A 17869-nucleotide genomic window follows, 5' to 3' on the forward strand; every position below is an offset into this window, starting at 1 on the left:
CGCCATTGTTGGTAAAATCGAGATTACTTGAAGTATGATCTAATAAAGTCCATTTGTTACATTTTTTTTGTATTCAGACTACAAAGCATCTGAATTCAAAAAAATTCTCACACACTTCTCAACTCATTTCATTTCATCATTACAATTTGCTCAAATTCTCACACAAAATATAATAAACAATTCAACTTTTTCAAATCTCAAAACAAAAATGATATTGAAAAAATATATTCTAACAATATTTTATTCAATTTTTAACTTTAATTTTAACTCATCTGTGAAAACAAACCAAGGAACCTCTGACCACCTATTTCTCTCCTACATTTTGTTCCCAATCCATGTTTGCTGTGATAAAACAGCACACCCAAGAAGAGGGATCAATAAAGAATCATCATACTACAAAGCGTATACTCAAGACACATTACATTGGCATGGCTTTGAGAGTGCCTAGATGCCATTTTTATTTTCTAAACCCACCCATCTATAAATAAACTCATTCTGAATACACAGATTTTGATCCCTTTGAAAAAAGTTGGATCTGCAGAAATCTCTCTTCGTCATCGTTGTAACAGTGTATCTCACTTCCCAATTAAACCAGGATTGGAGGAGAAAACAATATGGCAAAAACTCACTATCTCCAATGAAAAGGTCAGCCATGAAACGGCTTGAGAAATTATTTCCCCACGAGCTTATAGTAAGCATACAGACCAGAGCCAATAAAACCGAGAAGTTGCCCAATAACATTCAGCTGAAAACATAACACGTCGGACTTCAGGTTCCATTAGAATAGCAATAATGTGAAAAAAGAAGGGAATATAAACACACACACACAGTAAATATGCCCTCTGAGCTAGAGCATTTTGTACTCACAAAATCAAATGGAAGCCCGCCAAAAAGTAACCAGCCAAACCCAATTGTAAAAAGATCCTGTGAGAACCCAATAAATATCAAATTTCAGCATAATATTTATGAACAGAAGTATAACACTTGTACGTGATGGAAACTTGAATAATCATATACATTACAATCATTTTCACCCAGTTCTTATGATATTTGTTCTAACTGGTTGAACCCTACATTAATGGCTTGGCCAGTTTAAATAGACAAGAAATGTACTAATGCACTGCTGTAGGTACCACACAACACCGTCATATCTCAAGCCACAAAACCGTGTGCAAGTACATGCAAGATGCAAGGAAAAGTTGGCAAAACAAACCTTCAAATTTCCACAAATTGTCTGTGTCAGTGCTGAATTGAGAGTCGTGTTCAGAAATATACTGTAGTTCAAGAAGAAAGCCAATATACATGAACAAAGTAACACGGCCTGCACAAATTGAATGAAAACATTATGCATCAAGGTTGTAGAAACCATCCAAATAAGTAACGACATGATCAAGTACTAGTCAATTATTTATATCGGCGTGAACACTGAATACAATAATTCCACAACAAAGTAGGACACTAAACTTAAAGACTCATCATTAATAGACTCAAACCTTTGATTGATTAAAACAATGAGAAGATCCCATGGGATATCTAAGCACACCCACAATACTACAGGTCATTGTTTACAAAACCAATGCACAAGCAAGCATGTGCAAACACATAGCTGCGTGGTTTCGTGCACGTGTGCCACACATACACACACGAGATTGTATATTTTCTCTAAATAAATTCAGCACAGGAGATTTATTCTAAGTTTAATAAAATATACAGCGAATGAATTATGTATCGGAATAAAATCGATGAGCCAAAAAACGAATGACATTCTGATGGAAGATTTTGCCCTAACTTTGTATACAGCTTCAAGAACAACATGCACACTTATAAAAAAAAAAAAAAAAACAATATGCACACTCAATTTTGGAAAGCCTTTTTTTTTGGGGGGGGGGGGGGACTATAAGAGGAGTAACCATACTAACAAACAGGACAGTTTGAAAGAAATTTAAACAACAATAACCAAAAAAGGAAAATAGACAAAAGGTATGCTGTTCAAGGATGAAAATCAAGATATATTGGTGTATATACAGGAAAATATTGGACAAAGCTGCCCTCCTGACTACAACAAAGAACATGCATGGAGATTCAAGATGACTTCCAACCATGAAATATATATATAAACATATATATTCGCATATCTATCTATATATATTATCTGAGATTCACCAATGAGCAAATAGTACCAAAAAACCAGGTGAGAGCAAGTAAGGGAAATTAATTGTCATCTCCAAGTCACCCCGAACAAATGTCCAAAACAGCAGAACTGGTCCACATATTATTCCTGTTATAGAAGAGCATTATTGTTCTGTGTCATAGATAGACTAAAATAAATGCATCACTTTATTTGCAGGAAAACTATGAGATTCAACTAACAAATTCAGGTTAGGAACCGTTAGCTTACCATTGCACCACATAAGGCCAAAGCTATTCAGACCACTGGATTTCCCTGAGAACAAAAAAACAGTGAATATCTAAAAAAGATGTAAAGCAGGCAAAGAGAAAATGCCATTCAAAGATTCTCAAAGGTTATGGTACTACCAACACGAGCTATGGTTGCCAGATATATTGCTGTGGTGATGTTGGATAAGAAAACAACAGCATAGCCATAGCCATCAAAAGAGAGGTCCCGAGCTCCCGCAATAAATGCACCAAGAACGATCAATCCAACACTGATAACATTCTTAAGTTTTTTCAGTTAAATGAGGGAATTAGAAACTTGGGCATTCAAGTAAAATGTCTCACGACTATCTGTAGTAACACAAGGTTTTATAAATAACGAGGCTAAAGGGGTTAGAGGGTGTGCAATATGTTTGTCTGCACAAGCGACATGGCATACACTTAATCATTCACTACAAATGGTAAGATTTTACCAACAACAACAATAACCTTTTGCATAAGAGTTTTCTCGCTTATGTTAACTGCCTGACTGATTAACAAGGAAGAAATTTACAATAATGAAGTTGAATATCCACACACACACACACATCGTCTTACTAATATAGTGAGCAAGATTCTACTTTATACTGTCATCTAAAGAGGGGAAAATTGTTTAATTATGTGTGAAACCAGGCTTCTCATTTCTTAAAAGCACATCTTGCATGCTTAATACAAAAAATAGCAATCATAAGCCTTTCATGTAATCATCTTTGAATTCTTACTAGCATTGTACCTGATCTTTAATCAATTATGTTAACAGAATATGCACAGGGCTACCCTTGATAATAGAGTACCTTATGCAGTGAGCTGTTTGAGGGCAAAAGTTTAAAATTGCTGTATAAAAAGCCATTTACCTTCCAACTATAGAAGATGTGTACTTCTGCCCTGCCAGAATATATTCCACAACCATTGTAAATACCACAGTAGTTCGCCTGAGGGTAGTGTACATGGGAACATTTACTCCACGGACAGACTCCATAGTGGCCAGCTTTCAAAGAGATAGAGGAATAATAGACATTATAAATAACTAACAAATAATGTTCTTAACATTCAAACACCAAAAGAATGTTTTCAGCATAATGAAATATACCTACCATGTAAAGCAAATAGGCTCCTGAAAGAGGAAAGGTGTGCCTTAACGTCTTCAATGGTACAAATGTTGTTGCATTGTCAGACACGGTCAAAGATTCACCTACTGTGAAAGAAATTATCTTCAAGCGTCTCATTGCATAGAGAAAACAACATGAACATATCATCTGCAGTAGAAACAAAATTAAAAATATGCACATAAATCTTCAAACAATTCTTCTGTTGGCAGTCAAACTTCAAAGCCTAACTAGTAAATTTGGCAGAACAGAAACATAAAGCATGTACTTTCTTTTCTGAGAGAGAGAGAAGGAGTACGTTACCAATAAATAGACACAGAAATATATTTTGTAAAAAAATGGCCAATGATAATCAATTACAAAGGTCTTATTAAAGCCAAGCCTTGCAATTTATTAAAGCCAATAAATTGATCAGATAAAACACCTTAACTCAAACCATTTCATTACTACTCGCATATTTTTCATCTCATCTCAACATCCAAACGAGGCCTTAGTATTGAGTCCATTACAATCCATAAAAGATCTAATGGGAAAATGGAATACAAGACTTTGGCAACTTCAGACCTTCAAAAGCACTATTTCATTCATTCATTATAACTTGCAATAAATACCTGAAAAAGTGTGATGACATTTGCACTTGGGAAGCTATAGGATGAAAGAGCTGCTTTGTTGAACAATATCAAGAGCACTGCAGAGTAAATGGGACACAAGTTAAAATCTAAGTGTAGCACTAGATGTGTCTGAAAACGCTTAGAGAAATGAGGGAATGATCTCGAGAACACCTGTCGCACAAGCCCAGCTACAAACAAATAAGCTTGACTTTATCTCTCAATGGCAGTATGCCAACTGAACAACACAATCGCACCTACCTTAGCTAATGTGATTTTGGTTAAGCTATAGCCTATAGGCTTGCGAATTCGTGAGAAGACATGGATACTACAGCTATTTATAGAAAACCAGCAATTAGCAGGATAAAATAAGTATCAAATTCAGCATCCCATCATGGATTACAGTAAGACATTTGGAAACTCAATTCTCACAGAATTTCGCAGCCAATTTTATTACCTGCTTCATAAGGTTAAACCTTAATAAACAAACTAAGTTGAAACATACCGTGACGAGAAAAATAAGTAAAATGGATTCAGAACACGATTGAAATTTAAATTCTTCCAAATTCACTGATTATTAAGATTCTGAGGCAAATTAGATAGGATAAAAAGCGAAACAATACTGAAACTGGAAGCTTTATTTTCAAATCTATTGGAGAGATATACCTGCGCAAGACATGTAAGAGATTGCAGCATAGGCTCCTCTTTTGGTCATGGCAGACCCTTGGAAGAGCTTCTCATCGCCCTTGAGAAGTTTGCCTCTCTCTTCGTCGCGTGGAGGATCCGAAACTGGCAGTATCAGATTATTCGACGAACTCGAAGCCTTCAAAGACATCTCTACCTCTGCCAAGTGTATCTCTTTCTTCGTGAAATGGAGGTTTTCTTCGCCGGCGAAACTGAACGACCTATTTCAAAGACGAGTCGGAAGTCAATGATTGGCTAGACTTGATCGGGTCAAGTCAAGCACTCAGTCTCAGAGCGCCCGTCCTATGGATTTGGAAATTTCCGACGGTGAGGCAATTTCAGCAATGGCCGTGCATGCCCGTATGCCCAAATTGAATCGGACAATTTTTTTTACCTTTTTCTTTGTCTCATATTTTCATAATTCATATCATAACGTACGTTGAGTTAAGAGTTTTAAATTTTGTTTAAATAGTCTTAAAAATATTTTAATGAAAAAATTAAATTATTTGGATGTTACATGTAAATATTTTTAATTTCAAATAAATTAAAATGTACGTTTGATTTTTTCCTCAAACATGTTTTTTCAAATAATTTGAAATATAGTTTAAATTTTGAAAAGATTGTCAATTAGTGAATATATTCATATAATTTTCAGATAATTATAATTTTTAAATTTTTAAATATATGATCATAATTTTTAACAAATCAAATGATTGCCATTTCTACATTATAAAGTATTTTAATTTGTTTTCAAACAAATGTAACATATTTAAAAACACTTTAAACATATGATTATCCAATAATAAATAAATTTTTAATAGTATAATTTATTATTTAAGCTATAAGTTATAAGTCTCAAAGCTATAAATTATATTTTTCACCGCAATCCAAAATATGTACTTTATATTAGTGTATATTTCAATAAATAAATTTGCATTTATTTAATTTTAATATCTAAAATTGATGAAAGTTATAATGGGAAACAATATTTCTCATTGTATTATGCTTGTAGAAAATTATAGTTCACTAGTTTATAAGATTTTGTATTCAATTTTCTATTACTAATAAATCCTGAAGGGGTAGCTCAGCCGGTTGAACATTGGATTTGTTTTCCAATAGTCACTAGTTCAATTTCTCTTTAAGGCTATTGGAGGTTTACCTGGTTGTTAACTTCAGGGTTTTATGAGATTAGTTGAGATGCGCGCAAACTAGCCTGGATATCTACAATTAAAAAAAAAAAATCTATTACTAATATGATATTTATAAAAAAAAAAAATGTTGATGAATTTATCATCTCTAGACACACATGTTAAAATTGTCTTATCGTAGTAAACATGTTTAAAGTTTGATTCGAACTCAACGGATATATTTTCTTCAAAATCTCGTCTAGTTACAATTAGATGATTCACACAATTAAAATATGTAAAAATATTTATATAACTAATAATTATTGTATATATATATATATATTATCACATGGATATATACATATATATATAATATTAATGAAAAGAACGAAAGCACATAAAAAATTTAGATATTCAGTTATATTTCTCAAGTGACGCAATAATTGCGAATATCAAAATTGATTCTAATGATTTTCGAGAGAGAGAGAGAGAGAAAGAGAGAGAGAGAGAGCACAGGCAGGATAACAGCGTAAAATGTAAAATTATATACTCGTTATTTCTTTAAAAAAAAAAAAAAAAGACAGTTCAAGAGACGGTTGACACTTTTGTGAACACTTGCAAAGGAAAATGAAAAATGAATAAAGGTCGATGCCCAAACGTTAATCGGAAGGAAAATATACCATGTACAATGATTCTGTCTTCCACTATTCATATATTTAATTTTTTAATTTTTTTATTTAATAGTTAAAAGAAGTAGTTATTAATATATTGATGTCTTTAAAAAAAATATTTAAAAAATAAAAAAATTAATGAGTAATATATCTACATAACACATTTCACAACATATTTCATAATACATATTTTAAAGTGAATGTGTTTTTGTAAAGTGATGTTATTTTTATAAAATATTTTACTAAATTATCTTTCATTTTAAAATATAATTGTTTAATATATTATGAAAAATAATATATATTTACCATTTTTTAAACTAAAAAATGCAAGCACTGGATACAAATCCATTAATGTTAGATGGAGCGAGTACTTGGCCCAAACCAATTAAAGCCAGACGCAACAATAAAGTATGGAATAAAGACTAGGTTTTTTATAGGCCCATGGACCCACCCAATTAGGAACTTTTTTGTCTTCCGAATTTCAATGATTTTTTTTTTTCTCTTTCATTCATTTATTTTATTCTTCCTTTCATCTTTTTTTGTCATCTCAATAACAATAGGTAAAAAAATAAAAATACTATTTAAACTCATATTGGAGGTGCAAAACGGCATCCTTCTAGTTTTAAATATTTGACAATATCGAAATAATAAAGCTTAAATTTTAATTCATCAGGCACGTATTGAGTTTACGTTATTATGATTTTTTAAAATATCTATCTATATATATAAAGAGCCTATCAAACAAAAATTTCTTATTTTAACGGAAAGAAGTAATTTTCTGTTAACTTTCCTTTAAATCCGTCAGGATCGTCTAACTTCATTTATTTAATTGGTTGTTGTAAAATAATATCTATGAGAATAGAAAGTAATGCTTCTAGCACCAACCTCTTCATATTCATCGCTCTCTATCAATTTCTCTCATTTCTGAAAACCTCTTGAGCAAAAGGCGATCTGGAAATGTCGTCAAGGCAAGCCCCTGATATCTCCCCAAGGGAAAACGACGACATTAATGGGCTCTTTTCGCCAACAGAGGGCGCCAGTGGCAGACTGCATCGCCGATTTAGGAGAGAAAATGAATTGTTGAGAGTGGATGAGAAAATCGCGATGGTTGGGTTGACTATTTCTTTCTCAACATGGAAAACAGGTGGTCGATGACATTTTTTTTCCAAAAGATTGCTTCTAAAAGGTTAATTTGCCCAGTATTTCTCATTCTTTTTAATGTTTTTTAGATTTTTTGTGGTTTCGAATTTATATTTTCTTATATTACGATTAATTTTTTTTTTTTTATGTTTTTATGAGGTTTTTAAATGGATTCCTAGGGCTTGACAGAAATCGCAATCAACAGAAGCCTGCTCGATGGAAATTTGCTAGCCGGATTTTGTGTTAATGTTTTTGGCATCTCGTACTTCGAATTTGGATTTTTGCGGATTTTCTGGACCTCTGTTTCGTGCATTTGGATATGTGTAAATAGTTTTGCATTTAGGGTTTTTGCGTTTAATTTCTATGGGTTTTGTCATGTGAATATCTTATGCTAAATTGTGACGTTTTCTATTTTTTCTTTTTCTACTTCATTTTGTGCAAAGATGGTTATACCTCCGAGCACATGACAAAAAAATATGAAAATCACATGGGAATTAAGATATTCTACATACAAAACCAAGCATAGGCGTCCTAGATCTCTATTTTTTTTACTTTTTCTAATTAGTATCTTTTTCTATGAGAATCATTCTTAGCTATTTTTTTGTCTATTTAAGTAGTTTTTACTTTTACTTTTACTTATTCTTCATCTGAACCATAGAGACCGACGACATTCTGTTTGTACTGTAATTTATCGAGGCAATTGCTTTGCTTTAGTTGTATGGGTTTTCACGATGCTTAATAAAGCTTTTTCGCTGCATATTGGTGTCTGGTTCGTGTTTCTAAATATTATCGCCATTGGTTGTAATTTCCTTTACATGACAAACACAGAGTTTCTCTGAAAAAAGTGCTCTGATTGGCGACAAACGTTGATTGATTCTATTGGGCCATAGAAATTCATCATAGTTGCTACTGCCGCTACATCCGCATTCTTTATCCCCTGCTCCTGATCAAACACACAGGTAAATTATGCTAACGTATATCATAGCAGTTTGATTAAATTGAGCACCTGATCAAACTTTGGAATAAATGAACCAATCTTGTCTCACTTCCATGGCTTTTTCCTTGTAAATATCATTTCTTCAGTTACTGGCTTGGATCAGTGGTGCTTTAAGGCCCCTCTCTCTCTCTCCCTCTCTCTCTCTAGATTTGACTCAACCATTTAATGGTTTGATTCCTATGTCAATTGTGGAACTTGAAGAGTTAATGAAGGCTATGAAGCTGACTTTGTATTTGACCTCGATTTTTTATAAAGGAACAAAATAAACTTTAATATGCATAATTCATTTTATCTTTTGCATTTCATTTAAATAGAGTGGAGAATTTTGGTTCCCGTTTTGTCCTTTGTAGGACAATCTTAAACTTATAGGTATACAAGTATAAACTTTTGGAACTTCTGGTTAGCAAAAAAGGAATGTTACTTAACTATCTTCTATGTATTAGTTTACCTATTGAGCCATCTACTCTTACTTGTTGCAGGACATTAATGAAGAGTGGATATCAGATAAGACTCCTTTTTTTTATGATGGTTTGAAGAGGCAAAGGCTAAATGACCCTATGATTCGTGGTGTTGATGGGCATTTTAAGGCTGTTAGTTGGCGTGATGCTCTTGTTGTGGTTACTGAGGTATTGCATCAAGCTAAGGGGGAGGAAATTGTTGGGATTGCTGGCAAGCTGTCTGATGCTGAATCCATGATGGCACTAAAAGATTTCTTAAACAGATTGGGGTCAAACAATCTATGGTGTGAAGGAAATGGCATGAATCCCGATGCTGATCTGCGATCAAGATATATAATGAATAGTACCATTGCTGGTCTTGAAAAAGCAAATGTTTTCCTGTTGGTTGGTACCCAGGTAATTTTCTGGCAATGATTCTATGACTTGGGGGCACATGGTTAAAAGAAATGCTTTTATGTTACTGTTACAATATGCAAAGTATCAGCATCCAGTTGTTTGGTATTCATGTGAGGTTGTAAATGTTTTCTTTGATATGGAATTAAATATGTCCGCACCCCTGCGCCCGCCTTTTTTCTATATCTCTATTTCACAATTGTTCCTTTTTTTTCCTAAAATGCCCATTACAAAATCCTAATTTATAATCACTTGGGCTGCCCCTAGGACTTTCATTAACACGTTACCTGATTGGAGCATGCTTATTGCCGTTATCACCATAATCTTCTTGGCTGCTGAGAAGTAGTGGATGATGCTTGATTGGAAACCTAGGCGGCCTAACATGCTCATTGACCCTTTTGGTCTTGGGAGAATTGTTCAGGATGGTTTGGTGTTCCGGCAAAATTTTTCTATTAGATCATATGAAATAGGTGCTGATCGTACAGCTTCTATAGAGACATTGATGAATCATTTGTAGATACGATTAATTCTTCAAATTTTATACCACTTATTTAAAAACCAAAATTACATCATTTAACAAGTCGTTCTGTTTTTCTTGAATAGCATGTGTCTGAGATTTTTTTTCATGAGCTATTGCCTTATTCCTCTTACTTTTGGTTCTAAGAAACTGCCCTTAATCATGTTAAGAGTGCTAGACTTCTTGGTGATGGCTTTGGTTCAATGCCAGAGTTATGCAAAAAGAATCTGATATGGATGGTTACACGAATGCAAATGGTGATAGATCGCTATCCTACTTGGTAAGCCCACCACTTTCTGCATATGGTTTAACTTTTTTACCTCCAGTTGATTTTTATCATTTATGTTTATATTTCATTTTTTTTTATCCATTTTCTATATATGGATTTGATGATTTTATCTTACATTGCTACCATCCCCTGTAGTTTGCAAGGTTGATTGTGTAACAAAGAGTTGGTTCCATGCTTAGCTCTATTTATTTGTTTTTGTACTTAATTAATTGTTCTAAACATTTACTAATTTTTGGGGATGACACCTATACAAGGTCCCAATTTTATATCTAAAAACTAATACACTATTTGTTTCTTTGTGGGACGATTTATTTCTAGAGCCCATTAGTATATATAATAAGCTTAGCCTATCTTAATCAAAAGATTTGCTATATGATAATCATGATTATGGTGTAAGATCGTCTTAAAGGTTCATCTACTATATAAGAATTTGGCATATCTTCTGCCTTTTATTGATGTATATGATGGCCACTATATTTTCGTGGATTCTTGTTTGTCTTTCACTGAGATTTATTTCATTTTTTAGTATTGATTTTGTAGGACCATTTTTTCTCTGAAAACTTTTTCTTGTTAATCCATATGTTGTTTTGCAGTGGAGCTTCCAAGTTCTATCCATTCTCTTAGAGAGCAAAAAGATCTACACAATTGAACCATCATAAGTAGAGCTCTTGAAGTTTAAACCTTCTGTAAATACTGAATATGATAATCTGGAATGACTCACAGCTTTATGTTAACGAAAAAGAAAAAGAAAAAATTGTGCAAGAAAACCTCTGCATCATATATGCTCCTATTAGGAAAAACTGTAATTTCAATTCTCCCAAACTTGTATCAACCTATGGCCTATTTTAACTTATTTGTCTTTGAACTAATGTTTTTATCTTCTAATTTATGCTACTAGATTTTTCTTGGTATTTTTAAATTAATCTTTTTGAATTATAATAATTATCTAATATTTATTCATCTGTTGCTATTTTGAATTATAGGAGATTGATATAGTAGGAAGGCATGTGAATCGATTTTGAAAGCATTCATCAAGCGATGTCCGGAGATTGGTGAAGCTATTAGTGACCAAAATTTAAGAGAAATATGTACAAATGTTCTTATTTTTTTCGTTTCTAATCTTGCACATGATAGTGCAAGTGTTGGAGAAAGTTGTTCAAAATTTATTGCGATGGTTTTGTTTTGGTCAGGAAGTGGAAGGATATTGTGGATGAAAAACAATGAGGGACAAGGCAGTGAGTTTACTAGTGTATCACAAATATGAAAAAAATGCCCAACAATCGCAACACCAACTACAAACTAAAATCGCCGGAGAGATCCATAAGATCCACAAACTATGACTTCACTTTCAAAACTATACACTCGGAAGAAATTTCGTGTGATATGGAGAGAGATGTGAATCTTAGAGAGAGAGAGAGAGAAGATAGAGCTTATTGACGTGAGGCAATGCAAGATGAGAAAAATATTGGATCGTCATCTTAGAATTAAAATTATCTCAAACAACTTTCATAAAACTATGGACAATATTATTTATTTATAAGGTTATGTTATAGCTTCTATTAATACTCTTATTTTATAATATATCACAGCGTGTAATTATTTATAAATTACTTAAATATTACATTGTTATTTAATTAATCAAAAACATTACGTTCTTTTTAAAGAAAAATTAGTTTTTAACAAAAAAAAGTAAATATAAACTAAGCAAACATATATTACACGTTGCTTTCACTTAATATATATATATATATATATATAAATTAGCAATATTATTTAAGAACAAAAATTGTCTTCATCAATTACTATTTATTAAACTACACTTTATACTTTATGAAATACTCTTATATCTTATAAAAAATACTATACATTTTATATAAAAAATTTATAAATATAAAGTGTGAAGTGAATAATACGATAGAATTCTTCGGCGTGGAAGCTATTGAAATTGCGGAATCTCAAAGGACGGGTAGCTTTTCAAAAGCTTTATCACGATGGTTGGAAAATAGAAAGGTGGAAAGATGAGTTCACAGAACGTACTGATTTTATTGGAAGAAATGATATATGAAACAAAAGAAGATGATACTGTCTGCACTCTCTGCAGCTTTGGTGCCCCAACACGTAGCACCCCGCCCATCGACTTGACCTTCTCTTGCGCCTTTTTCCGATCGAGGATTCAAACCAACTACTAATGATCATGAAAATTACGAGACAGAGAGAGAGAGTCTTGGACTTTGAAAAGAAAAAATAGCATCAAACTCAATCGAAACATGTAAGGCCGCATGGTGGGGTTTTTGCGTCTCTGACAAGACAGTATCTGATCTGGGGTTCCTGGCATCCTGCTGCAGGTCTGAGGTCTCTAGTGGCTCGAGATTAACGTCATATAAATCTGTCATTAATGTGAAAGCTTGAAGAAACCATGTCCAACGTGCATGGAAGTAGACCTAACGACAACAGTCTATGTATGCTGGATCCCACGTCACGTGTGCCGTGCTCATGGATGGTTGCACTTGGTGACTAATTCAAAAGACGCACAATGCATGCATCAATGGCCAAGCTGGTAAATGATGATTTTCGTCTTTTAAGTTTTTTCACTCTAATAATAATTATATAGGCTAATCTTATAAAAAAAAATTATACTATATTATATATCAAGCAAGTTATTGTAAATTAATGATGATTTGTTCTAAGTTTATAATTCAATCATCCTAAATTCACATTTCAAAGTTAAAGTGCGATATTTAATAAACACTTTAATGATGTACAAAATACATACATAGATAGGTTAACACAGGATTTTTTGACTTAGATAGAGAAATATTACAGTTATAAAGAGATTTTTTAAAAATAAATTTGTAAACTGACTCGACTTTTTATGATAAGCTTTATTTATTTTATAATAAAAGTAATTTTAATATTAAAAGTTACGTTAATTTATAAATTTATTTTTATAAAATTTATTTTGCGGCTGGAACATTTTTTATTGATATAATAGAAAATAATACCGAAAAGCTAACCGGTACTACATTTTTGTTCTGTTCAATAATCAATAAATGAACTACAGTGTTATACAAATTGGTAAGGTCAAACTTTGAAACATGTTTTTTTTCTTTAATGGCCCACTTAGGTTAAACTTTTATTGAGTGCTTGGGTCAAACAAATGACCGAAACAAATTAAAATGCTAAACAGCAGATTTTCATGAAAAGCCCAAATCATGCATAGACCTAATCCCATGCCTTTACATCATGAAGCTTTAAAAAAATCTGAATATTTATCGAATTATAATACCGATCTAATTAATTAGTGCAGAGTGCATATAAGCTCATGAGTTAATATTAATGTTCATGAAATGCACAAGAAATTCCAACTCCAAATCATGTGGCTGGCCAAGTCGTCTGTCATTACAAGAACGAAAAAGCCAGCATTTGAGAATAAACTTTAAAGAAAGAAGGCTAGGGATGCTAATTAGTCCGAGATCAGATAAATACGTAAATTGAACATATAATATTTATTATGTATTTTTTTTTAATATTATTAAATGTTCAATAACTATTATACTTCATATTTGGGAAAAAAAAAAAAAAAAACCTAATCCCTGAATTACTAGCTATCTTGGATTGGACTACTTCTTCCATTTTTTTGTTTAAAGAGTCAAGGCCAGGGGCTTAGGCAGCCTTGGCACGTTGATATAATTCATGCATCATTTTCTTCGCATATTGTCTAGATCACACTACTGCTAGTTCTTTAGCCGACCCAACTACCATGCTGTCCCCAACTATTTCCTTTCTTCCAGAAGATCATATTGGTCATTTCCGTCCAGATCTCTCTCTCTCTCTCTCTCTCTCTCTGTCTCTCAAAAATATGATGAACACGCATTTTATAAGTACTTCAAAAGACCAAACAGAATCTTCTGCATTCACCTTATTAACTAAGTCCCTATCTCTAGATTTCCTCCATATTTTTTAGCTTTCGCGTTGCCATTCTGCTTGCTATATATATGAGATGGACGATCTCCAACTGGGCCTGGCACTAATTCCAGTAGTAAAGAAGGTGGTGACGTTTGACCTAAATCATGATCATCGCGAGCTTCAACTGCTGGGCTCGGAATCATGGAACTATGATACCTGTTTGGAAAGCCAAAAATGCGCCAAAAACAAACGTAATTTTGAGGTTGCATTTGGAAAGACAGGAGATGATCAGATATCTTGCATCATTAACAAGTAAGTTTTTCAGTTTTTTTTTTTCCTAAAAAACAAAGAAAAGAGTCTTTTATCGGATTAATCATCAGATATTTGTTGGCCAACGTGCTTCTTCTTCTTCTTCTTGTGTTTTTTCCCTCGTCTTTTTGACAATAAGTTAATTAATGTCTTATCATAACTTTTTCTTTATAATATGGAACAAAAAAAAAAAAAAAAAACTAAACTAAACGAAGGTAATTTAAAAATTCTTTGATGATCAGTACGTCCTTCATGTTGAAAGCAAGTTTGCGATCGCTCCATTTATAAACAAGTGCCGGCCATGAATAAATTTGATTTTGATAAATTTATAGGTTTGTTTCAAGAAAAAGAACAAAGGTCGTACTTTTCATGGTAAAGGGTTTTGAGGAAAACAATTTGAATGCTTGCCCAGAAAGGTAACATATTTGACAGCAAAAATTACATTCAGAATTCATGCGACCAATCAGCTAAATGCGATTTTCCTAGAACACTATATATACTCCAAGGCACCCAACAATTATATATATATATATATAGTAAGGCTCGCTTATGTTTTATAAGTTCTATGCAAGTAATACTTTAGAGGGGTTTTAGACTGATCGAGCATGGAAAGTACTATATACTTCTAACTACATGACCAATTGGTATTATTTCAAATGACAGGAAAGAAGAGGAAGAAAATCATGTGGTGGGGTGGCCACCTATAAAACCATGGGTGAAGAAACAGCTCCATCATGAGAATCAAGGTGGGCAGATTAAGATCAATGATCGGACGGCCGAGAGATCAACTGATACTGGACCAAATTACTCTTTGTATGTGAAGGTCAAGATGGAGGGGGTACCAATAGCAAGGAAGATTGATCTGAGGCTCTATCACTCTTATCAGATGCTTAGAGACAGCTTGATGACCATGTTTGCTAATTGTAAGTGACATGCAGCAAGCTAGCTAGCATTTTAAAAATTTGATACAAGGTGGTCTAGTCAATATATGATTATTCATATTAATGGTTCTGCTTGGGATTATATATACTTATGCTCAGACCAACAAACTGAGAAAGATCATGGTTCAAGCTACACACTCACCTATCAAGACAAAGATGGAGATTGGCTGCTTGCAGGAGATGTTCCTTGGCAGTACGTATCTATATATTTTTATATTATCCTTTTTATTCTTAAATTTCAGGAAGATAATTAAGGTAAATTTTCATGTTATGCGCCATATAAAATATGATCGCATGATCGGTAAGTATGATTAGAGATGACAAAATTTAAGATAAAAAAATATTATTACTCCCTTCTAATAATTATTAATTTCCTCGTGTTATCAATCTTAAAAAACTAGAATGGATTCAAGCCTAGCTAGCTAATTCGTACGAGGCCTAACAAATTAATGATGATTTTGCAGAAGTTTCATGGAGTCTGTGCAGCGTTTGGAGATTATAAGGAATGACGGTTGAGCTGTAATAATGAAGCTGCAGATCGATGATAACTCACAATATAAGGCCGGTAACAAGTGCTTGATGATCAATATGGCCATGCATGGGATAAATCAAGATCAAAAAATGATATATAATCCTTATACTGCGATTAATCATTTATCTGCTTCAGTAATTAATTAAGCTGGTTAATTAATAGTAGTATTAATGTTCTATTTTCGACTACTCCAGTACTTCTCTTTCTTTCCCTTTTTCAGAGCAATGACTCGATTTTAGCATAGATATTATTACTGTTTGTTTGCTAGCCATATATATATATATAGTTGCATCGATTGTACTTCGAATATCCAAAAGAGACCTCTATATAATATATGTACCTCATGATATTGGGTGTATTTTCGGTTTTATTAATGTTGAGTCTCAATTTCAATTGACTTATATTGTATTAAAAAAAATACAAGAAGTAGAAACTATATATATGTATTTTGAAAAAAGCTCATGATTTCACGTGTCCAATTCAAATTATGAAATTATACAATCACCATATATATATGTATATAAAAGTTTCGACACCTCTTGAGACATTCTTGCGTTACATTCTTATTTTTTACGAGGAAAAAAAAAGTTTTGCTACATCTCTTGGTGTAAAAGTATGAACAGTTTTGTTTTAATTATAATAGATCAAGATCATTATTTAAAAAATAACAATAATAATATAGGCAATATACCCGACGTCCTCTCCCCTATGCTTTGAGTCATTTGAATAATAAGATCATTAATATCTGGTTTTGGGTCATTGAACAAAACTTTAAATTTGACTTAGGTGGGTCCAAGCCCACGTTCAGCTTTTTTATAATAGAACTGGGGCGCTATTATCAGAACAACAGGCCCAAGTCCAAGACCAAGTCGGTATTGAAAGGGGTCCACTACTGTTATCCCACATCGTTCAGACAGAACAATTTCAATGCCTTTATATGGCAGCACGCTGAACCATGCAGAAAAGATTAACATGGCCCCTGTACAAGGATGACACGCATAAATCGAGAAATAGTCCAAATTTGTTTTTACCATTTTACCCTGCAATACTCTCCATGATTTTACCATTACATCCTTAAAGGGTTCTAGGCTTCTAGCTCTCCGAAGTATCCCCCGCTCTCATTCCAAATGGCAAATGGCCTGGCCTTCGTTCGGAACACCGGCCCACCGGGGCCCCTGCAACTTCTTCTTGTTGAGATTCAACAACCACCTTTTTACCACTTTACCCTGCAATACTCTTCATGATTTTACCATAACATCCTTGAAGGGTTCTAGCTCTCCGAAATACCCCCCGCTCTCATTCCAAATGGCAAATGGCCCGGCCTTCGTTCGGAACACCGGGGCCCCTGCAACTTCTTCTTGTTGAAAATTGCTAGCCTAGAAAAGGCTTATATTTTATTTTTGGGTCAAACCTTCAGAATTCAAAGGGAGAGCAACCTATGACATTTGATAGTATGAAAGTGTGTTGCAGAAACAGTTAGGTAAGGTCGAGAGAATTCATCTACCAACCATTGCAAGAAGATGTAGCACTTGGTGATCAGAGAATCAGATGTAAAGTGCAAGGAAAGAGGGGCCGTGATTTGCGCTGATTTAAGTACTTTTTTATGACTCAAAAGTTACAATTGTTGTTTCCGTTTTGGTTCGGAGTCTACTTGGAAAAATCATTCATGGCCGGTTTTTATGCTTTTGGTGAAACAAGACATTCATATGTTACATTTTCAGATTCGTTCGACAGAAGAAGTGATGAAGAAAGTATATG

General features: G+C 33.3%; 2 protein-coding genes, 1 long non-coding RNA gene and 1 pseudogene across 3 annotated transcripts; 3 read left to right on the forward strand and 1 right to left on the reverse strand.

Moving 5' to 3' along the window:
* Nucleotides 1-211: 211 nt before the first annotated feature.
* On the reverse strand, nucleotides 212-5222 carry LOC121263739 (UDP-N-acetylglucosamine transporter UGNT1-like). Its single transcript, XM_041166805.1, has 10 exons — nucleotides 4814-5222; nucleotides 4151-4227; nucleotides 3528-3689; nucleotides 3288-3421; nucleotides 2536-2666; nucleotides 2399-2443; nucleotides 2181-2278; nucleotides 1214-1321; nucleotides 868-924; nucleotides 212-745 (listed from the first exon to the last, which is right to left on the reverse strand). Exons 1-10 carry the CDS (start codon nucleotides 4980-4982, stop codon nucleotides 671-673), a joined length of 1056 nt encoding a protein of 351 aa, XP_041022739.1. The 5' UTR covers nucleotides 4983-5222; the 3' UTR covers nucleotides 212-670.
* Nucleotides 5223-9877: 4655 nt separating this feature from the next.
* On the forward strand, nucleotides 9878-11292 carry LOC121263741. The gene is made up of 2 exons (XR_005940328.1): nucleotides 9878-10414; nucleotides 11017-11292. It is a non-coding gene; the product is annotated as an uncharacterized LOC121263741 (long non-coding RNA).
* Nucleotides 11293-14099: 2807 nt separating this feature from the next.
* LOC121263743 (auxin-responsive protein IAA31-like) lies at nucleotides 14100-16459 on the forward strand. The gene is made up of 4 exons (XM_041166807.1): nucleotides 14100-14641; nucleotides 15302-15561; nucleotides 15679-15772; nucleotides 16044-16459. The coding sequence occupies exons 1-4, from the start codon at nucleotides 14424-14426 to the stop codon at nucleotides 16093-16095; spliced, it is 624 nt and encodes a 207-aa protein (XP_041022741.1). The 5' UTR covers nucleotides 14100-14423; the 3' UTR covers nucleotides 16096-16459.
* Nucleotides 16460-17039: 580 nt separating this feature from the next.
* LOC121263910 lies at nucleotides 17040-17136 on the forward strand (annotated as a pseudogene).
* Nucleotides 17137-17869: the final 733 nt, after the last annotated feature.

The sequence above is a fragment of the Juglans microcarpa x Juglans regia genome, chromosome 4S (assembly GCF_004785595.1).
Source record: "Juglans microcarpa x Juglans regia isolate MS1-56 chromosome 4S, Jm3101_v1.0, whole genome shotgun sequence".
Classification (NCBI taxonomy): domain Eukaryota; kingdom Viridiplantae; phylum Streptophyta; class Magnoliopsida; order Fagales; family Juglandaceae; genus Juglans; species Juglans microcarpa x Juglans regia.